General features: G+C 31.3%; 2 protein-coding genes and 2 long non-coding RNA genes across 5 annotated transcripts; 2 read left to right on the top strand and 2 right to left on the bottom strand.

Moving 5' to 3' along the window:
- The first annotated feature begins 2,410 nt into the window (after positions 1 to 2,410).
- Positions 2,411 to 3,135, top strand: LOC131647598 (dehydration-responsive element-binding protein 1A-like). The gene has a single exon (XM_058917473.1). The coding sequence runs from the start codon at positions 2,411 to 2,413 to the stop codon at positions 3,098 to 3,100; it is 690 nt and encodes a 229-aa protein (XP_058773456.1). The 3' UTR covers positions 3,101 to 3,135.
- Positions 3,136 to 4,097: 962 nt separating this feature from the next.
- Positions 4,098 to 7,576, bottom strand: LOC131647597 (uncharacterized). Of its 2 annotated transcripts, none has more exons than XR_009297876.1 (3): positions 7,044 to 7,576; positions 5,667 to 5,709; positions 4,098 to 4,721 (listed from the first exon to the last, which is right to left on the bottom strand). It is a non-coding gene; the product is annotated as an uncharacterized LOC131647597 (long non-coding RNA). The 2 variants fall into 2 exon arrangements; XR_009297875.1 differs by having other exon boundaries at positions 5,674 to 5,709.
- A 911-nt stretch (positions 7,577 to 8,487) lies between these two features.
- Positions 8,488 to 9,180, top strand: LOC131647596 (dehydration-responsive element-binding protein 1A-like). Its single transcript, XM_058917471.1, has one exon. The coding sequence runs from the start codon at positions 8,488 to 8,490 to the stop codon at positions 9,178 to 9,180; it is 693 nt and encodes a 230-aa protein (XP_058773454.1).
- Positions 9,181 to 10,230: 1,050 nt separating this feature from the next.
- LOC131647595 (uncharacterized) lies at positions 10,231 to 14,120 on the bottom strand. The gene is made up of 4 exons (XR_009297874.1): positions 14,018 to 14,120; positions 13,610 to 13,782; positions 11,419 to 12,294; positions 10,231 to 11,325 (listed from the first exon to the last, which is right to left on the bottom strand). It is a non-coding gene; the product is annotated as an uncharacterized LOC131647595 (long non-coding RNA).
- Between the last annotated feature and the right edge of the window lie 1,042 nt (positions 14,121 to 15,162).

Here is a 15,162-nt window from a genome sequence, read left to right as displayed (position 1 = left end):
GGCGGGCGGCGGGTTTTGGCGGGGCGGGCTTTAGCGAGCGGCGAGCCTAAAATCCCAACCCAACCCGCCAATTTTTGGCGGGTGCGCGGGCGGCCCGGCGGGCCCCGGCCCGTTTTGCCACCCCTACTTATGACTGATGACTGATGACTTATAGCTTTATATTGGATGGTTGAGACTGATAGCTTATAAGCTCATTGAAGTGTTTGGTAAAATTAGCGGTTCAATTAACTTATAAATGTAAAATGACATAAAAGATATTTAATATATAATTATTTTATTTTAAATTAAAATAAATTATAAGGGTTAAAAATGGATTTTAATTAAAATAATAAGGATAAAAAAGGAAGAAAAAATAATAAGCTATAAGACATAAGCTAAAATGCTATTTGAAATATCGTCTGGAAAATAAGCTATAAGCTCGTGATGAAAAAACCGTTACCAAACGGGTCTAAATTATCATATAAACTTATAAAACATAAAACATAAGCTATAAGCTCGAAAACATGTGTTACCAAACAGAGCCTTATATTTTATAAGTAAATGGTTCTACGGTTAATGTGAGGATGAAAATTTTTGGTAAATAAATATTTAAATTTATATAATAAAAATTTATTTTTTATTTTTTTCCATAAAGTAAAACATTATGCTCATTTTTTCCAGCTTATCTTTTATTTCGATTTAATTTTTGTAGGTGAAAATAAGTTAAATATCTTTTATTCTATAAAATTACAAACTTTTTAAAAACAATAAAAGGAGGAATTTTTTTTAAAACTAAATTAGAGAGTTAAAATTTAATATGAAATAAAAATAATGCATTAGTATATACTATATATATATATATACAAGCCAACCTTTTTTTCCATATTTAGTTTGATATTATCCCTTTTGAAAAGCATGGCAAATACTCCATATATGGAATATTATTCCATATAAAAATAAAGAAAAACAAATAAATTAAAAATTGACTATTAAAACCTGTGGCTGTTATAGTTACACAGGAATTTAGGTTTCCTCGAACATTAGTAAAGCATGCATCCCTTTCCCCACGCGCGAAGTTATGCATAAGAAAAGGAAAAAGAAAATTACCGAGTCAACTCAGTTGTTTATTATAATAATGGTGTGAGTTACCTACTACAGTACAGGAATACTTATCATACACACAAAATTCCAAAATCACACATTGGAAATTTGAGCATTAAAATACATATATTGCATGTGACATATATTTCTTATTCTTAGTTTATATTTTTTACAAGTTATAGTTATTTTAAAAAATAGATAAGAAAACCAATACCAAAATTTTGATATGGAGAAAACTTTTATTATTTATTTAAAAAAATTATTAATTTTTTTAAATAAACGCATAATTAATTGTACAGTGTAATAAATATTCAATAAAAATTTGTAAGAAATGTTCACAACAAATATGAAAATCTTGCAAAATAGATTCAGACTTGAGCACGAGTATTTATTTGCTAAAATAAATAAATATGATTGTGATTACAACTATCTTACCATTCAACATATCTCCCTTTTATATATATATATATATATATATATATATATATATATATATATATATATATATATATATATATATATATATATATATATATATATATATATATATATATATATATATATATATATATATATATATATATATATAAAAGGAGGATTATATTGACTCCAAGAGTAAGTGTTCAACACTTACTCCAAATATAACTATTGATTTTCATCAATCTAACAGTTTTAATTGATCATTTAATCTAATTATTTTTGGAAATATTTATTTATATAAAATTTTAATTAAAACCGTTAGATTAATGATAATCAATGGTTATGATTTGGAGTAAGTGTTGAACACTCACTCTTGGAGTCAATATAACCCTCCTCTATATTTAAATTCTATTTATTACCATCCTTTACAAAAGAAATATATGTATATATAATTTTGCTGCTGATCTTTAATACAAGAAACAATTTATTTAAAAATTATTAAATAATTAATATATTTTATCTATATGGTATAAAAATTATAAAAAGACTTCAAAACTTTTTGGACTAAAAGTAAATAAGAGCTAAAAATAGGCTATATTCCTACGAATACTTTACATACCTTATTTAGTTATATATGTCGAGGAATAAAAAACTCATTTGGATTCTAAGATATTTTGATAACATTAGCACTCTTTTTTCTATCTCCTCTCTCTATTGTCTCTTTCCTCATCAGTTTCCCTTTCCCTTTTCCAAACTCTCTCACATTTACTTCTTTCCTTCAACCATGGTTCCCTATATATACAACACCTTACTCTTCACACTCTTTAGCACCAACTCACTCCATAACAAAATCTTTATCTTCACTCCCTTCACTATCAATAACTTTTTCCACTGTCTTCATCATATAAACATGTTTCCAACTGATAAGTCTTCTACTTCACATCCAAGTTCCTCAAAAGCTTCCACTTCATCAAACCCGCCATTGCCTAATTTAGAGATCCCTCGTGACATGTCAGTTTTCAGTGAGGAACTTCGACTAGCCGAGAGTACACCGAAGAAGCGAGCAGGGAGGAAGAAGTTCAAGGAGACTCGTCACCCGGTGTTTAGGGGTGTGAGGAGGAGGAATTTAGATAAGTGGGTGTGTGAAATGAGGGAGCCTAACAAGAAAACTAAAATTTGGTTAGGAACCTATCCAACCGCCGAAATGGCAGCTCGAGCCCATGATGTCGCGGCATTGGCATTGAGAGGTCGCAGCGCGTGTCTCAACTTTGCAGACTCGGCGTGGCGACTTCCTGTTCCTGCTACTACCGCGACTAAAGATATACAACATGCGGCTGCAGAAGCCGCCGAGGCTTTTAGACCAGACAAGACTTTACTAACTAATGACATTAACATTGACACTGACACGGCTGTAGCCGCAGTCACAGAGGAGCAACTTATGTTTGGTATGGAAGAAGAAGAGGAGGAAGAGGTGAACATTCCAGAGTCCTTGAGAAATATGGCGCTATTATCCCCTACACATAGCTTGGAGAATGAGTTCCATTATAATGATGCAGAACTTCAAGATGTTGAGGTGTCACTATGGAGCTTTTCCCTTTAACTTGTTTGTGATTTATTTTAGAACATTGTTTTCTAAATCCGTTGTGGTTAAAATCATTTTAGAAGTAGTCTTTAGTTTTGGTGCTATTAGTTTTTGCTGCTGAATCTGTTCTTAGAAGTAGTCATCTTGTGTTTGGGAATATTAAGTTTATAAAACATTTGTTGTTAAATTTTAGTTAAAAATATTATAGTTGTTCTTAATTTGTTTATCAATGTCTTTTTTCTGTAGTAATCTAAACTGTTAATGGTCTATCTTTAGACCAATTTTATGATAATCACTATAGATGGTCTATCTTTAGACCAATTTTATGATAATCACCAGACACACTCTAGTTTTTAAATGGTTGAATGGTTCAATAACTATTACTTGGTGTTCCATAATAAATGTCTTATTTGAACTATGTCTATGTCTGATTTTTTAAAAAATAATTAAATATGTTGATTTTAATAACAAAATTAGTATTAATTATTTAAATATTTTATTAAATATAGTTAGTTAAATAGTTGAAAAGAGTAAAAGTTAATAAATAAAAGAATAATAATAAAAAAATAAATGTTATATTAGTACAGTAAAAAAAACATTCATTTTAAAACATAGAAAAAATATAAATGAGACATTTTTTTTATGAGAAGGGAGTATATGTTAATTTAGTGATATGGATGTAAGTCATTGGTCTAGAATTGAATCTCTTACATTAGCATTTTTTAAAAAGGTTTCTAAATATATATATTTTTGTTTATATTCCTTCCACATACAAAACAAAAACAAACCATACATGAATTGCACAACACCAAAATCATGCACATGATTCATCATACAATTAGGGAAAAATCTAAGATTTATAGTAATGAAAGTAACATATATAACAAAATCAAAAGCATGTTCATTCGATAGAATTCATTGCAATAACCTTTGGGGGTAACAATTATGAGAGGGGAAAATTGAGAAAATAAAAATAGAAAATTAAGTGAGAGAGTAGAGATTAATTGAATGAGATAAGAAGTACTTTTTATTGATGCGCATAGATTTATAAATAGCCTCAGTCACTTGTTACTTGCACACCAAGTAAATGTATTTTTACGAAATTTCTAAAACTAGGAACTAACTCTACCTAACTAACTAATTTATTTATTCATAAGTAACTACTAAAAAAGTTCTAACCTATTAAAGGCTTGAATTATTCTGAACATTCCGCTTAATTCAAGCTATCAAAAGTCATAACTCAAAGTTTCCTTTTCAACTTCATGAACTGCACTTTTTTGATTGCTTAAGTAAACACATTCTCAACTTCATGAATTTCACTTTTTGATTGCTTAAGTAAACACACCAGCCATATTCTGTAGGACAGTAGACAACATTCAGCTTGCCCTTGTGACTTGATCCCGTAGAAAGTGAAATCTTGTCTCTCTATATGTGTTTGCTCTTCTTATGTGCAATAGAATTCTTAGCTAGTGAAATCTTGATCGACTGTTTCAGCTTAATCATCTCATTCAATAAGGATTGAACCCAATTTACTTTGACATGCTGCACCAACACCTATAGTGTATATATGGTGGAGTTTCTCCCATGATTACTCATAGCTTAAAATGGAGAATGAACTTTAGTGTTTTCTTGAAAAATTCTGTAAAAAGAAGAAAAAAATATCAGTTTAAGATTTTAAAACATAAAGGATCAAATCAAACAAATAAAAAAAAATAAAAGACTGAATTATTACCTTGAAATTTAGTTTCGAGACTACAAGAACAATTTCCCGCAAATTATAATTTAACACTAAGCACTAAATTATGTTAATCATAAATATTATAAAAAAATGTTAATTGTAAATGAAAATTAATTAGTTAGTTAAATTTACAATCAAAAGATGTAGTTATGTCAACCACAATTGTTAAAATCTAGAAACAAAGAATTTTAAATTTTTTTCCATCAGCACATACTCAATTGGATTGTGAAATTACTCAGTGCAGTATATCTTTTTGCATGCTATCTTTATGTTCTTTGCATTATTTATATTTGCGAACAATCACTTTAACCTTAGAATCTATATATTCATGTAAAGGAAGCTACCATTTACTTATGATTAAACTCTGAAAGCATGCCTTTAAACAAGTCACATTTCAGTGAAACTTTTGCCTTCAAATTTCAAATACGAAGAATATTTCTTGTCACTGCTCAAAGCATCACACATGTTGGTGAAAAATAATCTCAATCAATCTCACTAATCATGTAATTTAGTTAATCTTCAATGTCTTAATCTACTTCCCTTCTACACTTGGCATGTTTAAGGATATACAATGTCATGTCCATTTTGCATCACTTTAATTTGGTTTTAACATACTCCTAATTATTTCTTACATGTTTTATTCGGCAATCAACAATAACCGCTATGATGAGAACAAACTCACTATCTACTTTATAATAGAAAAGGACACATAAAGCCAATTTCTATATCATGACATGGAACCATGTTTACTCTTTTAACATAAACAGCAGTGTTGTTCTATCAATACCATTCATTATGAATGATATCCCCACTTTACTTATTTGAAACTATCAAGATCTAACTCACCAAGTACCTGACAATGCAATGACCAGGACCAGTGTCTCCTTACCTGAAATTCATAAAGGATTTAGTATGAGACTTGATTGAAGAGTTTTGTTAATATAGTAGTATATATTGTTCTATATTCTAAAGTACGAACATGAGTGTATAAAGGACACTGTTGTCTAATGATCAATAGTTCACTTGTTCTGATTTAAAAGGAAGCAACATAAATTCATGTATTGTAGAAGGTTGAACCAGATTGGGCTGTATGACATTTTAAATTGAAAACTGCTCGATAATACTTACTTATTTTATCTAACAAGGTTACATTTCCATTCCTTATAACTAATACGATAGCACTTATAGCCCTCTATAACACCGACACCTCTGAAAAATAGTATGTCTATGTCAGTGTCGGATATTGACACCAATACTCATGATTAAGTTCAATTTATTCATTTTTTTCAAATTATTATTGGTGTCGACGTGTCAGTGCTGGTGTCGAGTCTGGTTTCCGTATCTGTGCCCATGCTAGCATCCTATTTTTTGCATTGTTGTTCAATACAAATAAACAAATATCAATCAATAGAAGACTACACAAAAATAGTAACAAACCATGAAGGGTAAGAACCTTAGTCTGCATTTCTAATGTGTATTATCCAGGACCCAATTCACTAACCAATTTATAATATATATAAAGGAATCTTTATTTCAACAATTTATCTGATCCAACACAAGAGTATTATTGACACCAATTTTAGAACCTAGTTCCAACCCTTCCAATAGATGTGCGAATACACATAACAAAAAACAACCAAGTCTTATTCCACTAAGCAGGGTCAGCTACACCAATCAACTTTTGTCATAATATTTTATCCAAGACTTTTGACATTGTACTTTAGCCACTAAGCGCGTTGCTTACGGGCAACGACCTAGCATTCACATTATTTCATAATTAATCTATATCATAGAGATTCGACAAAGTTTTACGTTTTTTGTCGACTTCCTAACACAACCCTCTCATTTTATCTGGACTTGGGACCGGCATATAGCAAAGCTAACATACACAGGTGGATCGATGTCTGAATACACATGTATATCTACTTAGACAACTTAGGTTTACAGGCTAAACTTCATCCCTAGTCAGACCTTAACTCGAAATAGCATAGGTAGGCAATGGACCTAGTTCTCAATCAGATCAGACCAATTACAGTCCAAATAACCCAAATAACACAAGAGATACAAAAATACAATTCTAAGTAACCAGTCACATACTGTAATAACATCAATTCAGTAGCAAGTAAATAAAAGTCATGCTTTAGCTATAATTAAACCCTAGGCATACATACTAACTCACAATTTATCACAACAATTCTACACCAAATACATATATTCTCTCACCTTAAATTTCCCAATTTCGCATTACAACTACAACTGCAAGATTGATACCACCCCTCTCCCGAGTTCGAACCGGCGAAGAAGCTGCCTAAGGTAGTGAAGCTCGCGGCAAGCACAGGGGAGGGTGATCAGCAGTCCAAACAATGACACACAATAATCCACCAACCGCACAAAAAAAAAAAACAGAAATTAAACACCATACACAATAAGAATTGAGATAAATTCAAAATTGAAATGAATTACAAGAGATAATCAATCCATCAGAGTCGAGGTTTTCTTTTTCGGATTACAGAAGAAGATTGGGATTTTTCAAATAAATCACGCATAAATGATTTTGAGACACATACGGAGAAATTAGGTATTTATAGGTTTGAGGAATGAATTGAACATAATAAAGGAATATGAGACTAACCTTTGAAGGAGAAGAATACGACGGCGGAAGTAGAATACCGGCACGGTGGTTCCGTCGTTAAAAAATTCGAGTTCAAAATAAACGGAAGAAGAAGAAAGTGTGAAAAGTGAAAAAGTGAACTGTTCATGTGAAAAGTGTTGCATACACGTGGAGAAAAACTAGGAGGAAGAAAAATAAAATAATAATTGTGGGGTTCAGAACTTACGCGCGCGTGAGAAAGTAATAAGAGAGTGAAGGGAAGATAAAATTTTCTCGTTAAGACCGTGTTTGCTTTAAGGGAAAATGCTGGGAAAGAAGGAGCAGCAACAAGAAACTGAGAGTGAGCTCAGTACTTAGTGAAAAAGAAAACGAATGGAAGGATTGAGAAATTATCTCAAGAAACACGTGTTTGCTTTAAAATAAAACACGGAGAAGGAAATTAAAAGGATAAGAAAATGAATAGTAGGCTCATTACTTAAGGCGCTCGGAAAGAAAATGAGTGGAAGGAAGAATAGTATTTCTCACAATTTACGCGTTTGCTTTATTGGAAAAAGACGAGAAAGAATTTGAAGGGATAAATATCTGAAAAATGAGATATTTTATCCGGGTAATTTAAATGCTTCTTTCTTATGTTTCCTTTTTTTACATTTTTCTCTTCTTTTGTTATTTTTTGAAAGTAGGAGCGACAAATAACTCAGAGGAAAATAATAATAGAACACTTCTTAATGTACTAGATATAAAAATTAAATTTAAAATTGTACATTAATTTATTAATTTTTGTAAAAGAATAAAAAAAAATTACTCCCTCCGTTTTTTTTATTATAAGTCGTTTTAGACTTTTTACACAGATTAAGAAAAATAATAATTATTGTATGAAAATGAGAAATTATGAAGGTTTTTACAAAATTATCCTTCATTAATGACATGTAAAAGATAAATTTATATAATTGAAAGAAGAGAAAATAATAAATATTTAAGGATATAATAGGAAAAATAACATTTATCTTCACTTCTTTCACTATCAATAACTTTTTCCACTGTCTTCATCACATAAACATGTTTCCAACTGATAAGTCTTCCACTTCACATCCAAGTTCCTCAAAAGCTTCCACTTCCTCAAACACGCCATTGCCTAATTTAGAGATCCCTCATTACATGTCAGTTTTCAATGAGGAACTTCGACTAGCCGAGAGTACGCCGAAGAATCGTGCAGGGAGGAAGAAGTTCAAGGAGACTCGTCACCCGGTGTTTAGGGGTGTGAGGAGGAGGAATTTAGATAAGTGGGTGTGTGAAATGAGGGAGCCTAACAAGAAAACTAAAATTTGGTTAGGGACCTATCCAACCGTCGAAATGGCAGCTCGAGCCCATGATGTTGCGGCATTAGCATCGAGAGGTCGCAGCGCGTGTCTCAACTTTGCAGACTCAGCGTGGCGACTTCCTGTTCCTGTCACTACCGCGACTAAAGATATACAGAAGGCGGCTGCAGAAGCCGTCGAGGCTTTTAGACCAGACAAGACTTTATTAACTAATGACATTAACATTGACACTGACACGGCTGTAGCCGCAGCCACAGAGGAGCAACTTATGTTTGGTATGGAAGAAGAAGAAGAAGAGGAAGAGGTGAACATTCCAGAGTCCTTGAGAAATATGGCGCTATTATCCCCTACACATAGCTTGGAGAATGAGTTCCATTATAATGATGCAGAACTTCAAGATGTTGAGGTGTCACTATGGAGCTTTTCCCTTTAACTTGTTTGTGACTTTAACTTGTTGTGGTTAAAATCATTTTAGAAGTAGTCTTTAGTTTTGGTCCTATTAGTTTTTGCTGCTGAATCTGTTCTTAGAAGTAGTCATCTTGTGTTTGGGAATATTAATTTTTATAAAACATTTGTTGTTAAATTTTAGTTTAAAATATTATAGTTGTTCTTAATTTGTTTATTAATGTCTTTTTTCTGTAGTAATCCAAACTGTTAGTTGTCTATCTTTAGACCAATTTTATGATAATCACTATAGACACACTCTAGTTTTTAAGTGGTTGAATAATTCAATAATTATTACTCAGTGTTTCATAATAAATATCTATTTAAACTATGTCTGATTTTTAAAAAAAATAATTAAATATGTTGATTTTAATAATAAAATTAGTATTAATTATTTAAATATTTTATTAAATATAGTTAGTTAAATAGTGGAAAAGAATAAAAGTTAATAAATAAAAGAATAATAATAAAAAAAATAAATGTCATATTGGTACAGTAAAAAAAAATTATTTTAAAACATAGAAAAAATATAAATGAGACATTTTTTTATGAGAAGGGAGTATATGTTAATTTAGTGATATGGATGTAAGTCATTGGTCTAGAATTGAATCTCTTACATTAGCATTTTTAAAAAAGGTTTTTAAATATATATTTTTGTTTATATTCCTTCGACATACAAAACAAAAACAAACCATGTCCATACATGAATTGCACCACACCAAAATCATGCACATGATTCATCATACAATTAGGGAAAAATCTAAGATTTTTAGTAATGAAAGTAACATATATAACAAAATCAAAAGCATGTTCATTCGATTGAACTCATTGTAATAACCTTTTGGGGTAACAATTATGAGAGGGGAAAATTGAGAAAAGAAAAATAGAAAATTGAGTGAGAGAGTGGAGATTAATTGAATGAGATAAGAAGTACTTTTTATTGATGCGCATAGATTTATAAATAGCCTTAGTCACTTGTTACTTGCACACCAAGTAAATGTTTTTTTAGAGAATTTCTAAAACTAGAAACTACCTCTAACTAACTAACTAAATTATTTATTCATAACTAACTACTAACAAAGTTCTAATATTAAAGGCTTGAATTATTCTGAACATTCTTCTTAATTCAAGCTATCAAAAATCATAACTCAAAGTTTCCTTCTCAACTTCATGAACTTCACCATACTACTTCACTTGGCTTGTAAGAATTAGTAATATTAAGATGTAGACATCTATTTTCTCGTCATTCTTCATCTGAATATCTCAAGTTTTTTTCTTAAATATTGCAACTTAACTTTCTTGACTTTGGCGTCACCACCATAGTATCTTTCCAACTTATCCCATGAGGCCTATGAGTTGGTTTCACTAGAGATCTTTTCAAAGACCTTTGAATCCATGCATTGATGGCTGCGGAACAATACATTGCAATATATTCTCTTGTTTTCTTTGAAGTCTTTCCTTTGTGCTTCACTTGCATCTTCGGGTAAAGCTTCTAAACCAATTTCCACCATATCACAATCAGCATCTTGTGCACCAAAAATGACTTTCATTTGAGTCACCCATTTATCCCAATTCTTTCCATCAAGAACTGGTAAGTGGGTTGCGAAGTTTCCATGACCCACCATGATTGAACTCACTTGCAATCACTTAAATCCATAAGATCGTTCTTGCTCTTGATACCAATTTGTTGGAGATAATCGTTATGAGAGGGAGAAGATTGAGAGAAGAGAAGTATACGGAATTGAGTGAGAGTGTAGAGATTAATTGAATGAGATAAGGAGTAGTTGTTATTGATACACATAGAGCTATATAGCCATAGTCAGTTGTTACTTGCACATCAAGTAACTTCTTTTAGAAAAATTTCTAAAACTTGAAACTAACTATAACTAACTAACTAACCGAGTTAACCAATTACTAACAATGCTCTAAACTATTAAAATCTATTCTCTACAATAACTCCAAAAAAATACTACCAAACCTTAAAATTGGAGTTTCCCCATGGCTGCATTTTTCTCTCTAGTCCTTATAGTGTATTTAATTGGTGCTTATCTATAGTGTATATATGGTGGAGTTTCTCCCATGGTTACTCTTAGCTTAAAATGGAGGATGAACTTTAGTGTTTTCTTGAAAAATTCTGTAAAAAGAAGAAAAGAATATCACTTTAAGATTTTAAAACATAAAGGATCAAATCAAACAAATTAAAAAAGATAAAAGACTGATTTATTACCTTGAAAATTAGTTTAGAGACTACAAGAACAACTTCCCGCAAATTATAATTTAACACTAAGCACTAAATATTATCAAAAAAATGTTAGTTGTAAATGAAAATTAATTAGTAAGTTAAATTTACAATCAAGATGTAGTTATGTCAACCACAATTGTCAAAATCTAGAAACAAAGAATTTTAATTTTTTTTCCATCAGCACATACTCAATTGGATTGTGAAATTACTCAATGCAGTATATCTCTTTGCATGCTATCTTTATGTTCTTTGCATTATTTATATTTGCGAACAATCACTTTAACCTTAGAATCTATATATTCATGTAAAGGAAGCTACCATTTACTTATGATTAAACTCTGAAAACATGCCTTTAAACAATTCACTTTTCAGTGAAACTTTTGCCTTCAAATTTCAAATAAGAATAATATTTCTTGTCACTGCTCAAAGTATCACACATGTTGGTGAAAAATAATCTCAATCAATCTCACTAATCATGTAATTTAGTTAATCTTCAATGTCTTAATCTACTTCCCTTCTACACTTGGCATGTTTAAGGATATACAATGTCATGTCCATTTTGCATCACTTTAATTTGGTTTTAACATACTCCTAATTATTTCTTACATGTTTTTCGGCAATCAACAATAAACGCTATGATGAGAACAAACTCACTATCTACTTTATAAAAGAAAAGGACACACAAAGCCAATTTCTATATCATGACATGGAACCATGTTTACTCTTTTAACATAAACAGCAGTGTTGTTTTATCAATACCATTCTTTATGAATGATATCCCCACTTTACTTATTTGAAACTATCAAGATCTAACTCACCAAGTACCTGACAATGCAATGACCAGGACCAGTGTCTCCTTGCCTGAAATTCATAAAGGATTTAGTATGAGACTTAATTGAAGAGTTTTGTTAATATAGTATATATTGTTCTATATTCTAAAGTACGAACATGAGTGTATGTTAAAAGGATGCTGTTGTCTATTGATCAATAGTTCATTTGTTTTGATTTAAAAGGAAGCAACATAAATTCATGTATTGTAGAAGGTTGAACCAGATTGGGCCGTATGACATTTTAAATTGAAAACTGCTCGATAATATTTACTTATTTTATCTAACAAGGTTACATTTCCATTCCTTATAATTAATAAGATAGCACTTATAAGTTATAGCCCTATGTAACACCGACACCTTTGAAAAATGGTATGTCCATGCCAGTGTCGGATATCGAAACCAACACTCATGATTAAGTACAATTAATTTATTTTTTTCAAATTATTATCGGTGTTAACGTACCAGTGTTGGTGTCGTGTCTGGTTTCCGTATCTGTGCCTGTGCTAACATCCTATTTTTTGCATTGTTGTTCAATACAAATAAAAAAATATCAATCAATAGTAACAAACCATGAAGGGTAAGAACCTTAGTCTGCATTTCTAATGTGTATTATCCAGGACCCAATTCACTAACCAATTTAAAATATATAAAGGAATAATCTTTATTTCACAATTTATCGAATCCAACACAAGAGTATTATTGACACCAATTTTAGAAGCTAGTTCCAACCCTTCCAATCGATGTCCGAACACATAACAACAACAACAACAACAACAACAATCAAGTCTTATTCCACTAAGTGGGGTCAGCTACACCAATCAACTTTTGCCATAATATTTTATCCAAGACTTTTGACATTGTACTTGAGCCACTAAGCGCGTTGCTTACGGGCAACGACCTAGCATTCACATTATTTCATAGCTAATCTATATCATAGAGATTCGACAAAGTTTTACGTTTTTTGTCGACTTCCTAACACAACCCTCTCGTTTTGGGACTGGCATATAGCAAAGCTAACATACACAGGTGGATTGATGTCTGAAAACACATGCATAACTACTTAGACAACTTAGGTTTACAGGCTAAACTTCATCCCTAGTCAGACCTTAACTCGAAATAGCATATAGGCAATGGACCTAGTTCTCAATCAGATCAAACCAATCACAGTCCAAATAACACAAGAGATACAAAATTACAATTCTATGTAACCAGTCACATACTGTAATAGCATCAATTCAGTAGCAAGTAAATAAAAGTCATGCTTTAGCTATAATTAAACCCTAGGCATACATACTAACACACAATTTATCACAACAATTCAACACCAAATACATATATTCTCTCACCTTAAATTTCCCAATTTCGCATTACAACTACAACTGCAAGATTGATAGCATGCCTCTCCCGAGTTCGAACCGGCGAAGAAGCTGCCTAAGGTAGTGAAGCTCGCGGCAAGCACAGGGGAGGGTGATCAGCAGTCCAAACAATAACACAATAATCCACCAACCGCACAACAAAACTAAATCGGAAATTCAACACCATACACATCAAGAATTGAGATAATTACAAAATTGAAATGAATTATAAGGGAAAATCAATCCATCAAAGTTGAGGTTTTCTTTTTCGGATTACAGAAGAAGATTGGGATATTTCAAATAAATCACGCATAAATGATTTGGAGACACGTACGGAGAAATTAGGTATTTATAGGTTTGAGGAATGAATTGAACATAATAAAGGAATATGAGACTAACCTTTGAAGGAGAAGAATACGACGGCGGAAGGAGAATACCGGCACGGTGGTTCCGCCGTTAAAAATTTCGAGTTCAAAATAAAAGTATAAGAAAACGGAAAAAGTGTGAAAAGTGAAAAAGTGAAACTGTTCATGTGAAAAGTGTTGCATACACGTGGAGAAAAATTAAGAGGAAGAAAAATAAAATAATAATTGTGGGGTTCAGAACTTACGCGCGCGTGAGAAAGTAAGAGAGTGAAAGGAAGATAAAATTTTCTCGTAAAGACCGTGTTTGCTTTAAGGGAAAATGCTGGGAAAGAAGGAGCAGCGACAAGAAACTGAGAGTGAGCTCAGTACTTAGTGAGAAAGAAAACAAATGGAAGGATTGAGAAATTATCTCAAGAAACACGTGTTTGCTTTAAAATAAAACACGGAGAAGGAAATCAAAAGGGATAAGAAAATGAATAGTGGGCTCATTACTTAACGCGCTCGGAAAGAATATGAGTGGAAGGAAGAATAGTATTTCTCACAATTTACGCGTTTGCTTTATTGGAAAAAGACGAGAAAGAATTTGAAGGGATAAATATCTGAAAAATGAGATATTTTATCTGGGTAATTTAAATGCTTCTTTCTTAAGTTTCCTTTTTTTACATTATTCTCTTCTTTTGTTATTTTTTTGAAAGTAGGAGCGACAAATAACTCAGGAAAATAATAATAGAACACTTCTTAATGTGAATTTTTTTTTTGAATAACCAATTTTTTAAAAAAAATTTCAGAAATAACCAACTTTTCAAAAAAATTCCCCAAATGTCCATTTTTTGCTAAAAAATACACGTTGTCGCCACGGGGGGTGGCGACAACACTGGGCTTTAAGAGCATTCGCCAGGCCCACTGGCGCCCATGTGCAGTTTTTAGGTGTTGTCGCCACCCCCCCTGGCGACAACACCCCCCTTATTTTTTTTTTCTTTTTTTTTTTTGTAATTTTTTTTCTTTAACATTAATTTCTCTTAATTTTTTTCAGTATTTTTTTTTTAATAACTACAATGTTTTAATAATTTTTTGTTAGCTATTTTTTTAGTTTTTTTTTTTAACAACAATTTTTCAATAATTTTTTTATATTGTTTTTTTTATCTATCTTGTTAAAATTATTTTTGGAATATAAATGTT

The sequence above is a fragment of the Vicia villosa genome, linkage group LG2 (genome assembly GCF_029867415.1).
Source record: "Vicia villosa cultivar HV-30 ecotype Madison, WI linkage group LG2, Vvil1.0, whole genome shotgun sequence".
NCBI classification, from domain to species: domain Eukaryota; kingdom Viridiplantae; phylum Streptophyta; class Magnoliopsida; order Fabales; family Fabaceae; genus Vicia; species Vicia villosa.
The sequence above is the reverse complement of the archived record's forward strand: the minus strand, read 5'-3'. Positions and strand labels throughout refer to the sequence as shown.

Excerpts from the sequence above, each read along its gene's own strand:
- LOC131647596 (XM_058917471.1), top strand. The coding sequence starts at position 8,488 with ATGTTTCCAACTGATAAGTCTTCCACTTCACATCCAAGTTCCTCAAAA.
- LOC131647598 (XM_058917473.1), top strand. The coding sequence starts at position 2,411 with ATGTTTCCAACTGATAAGTCTTCTACTTCACATCCAAGTTCCTCAAAA.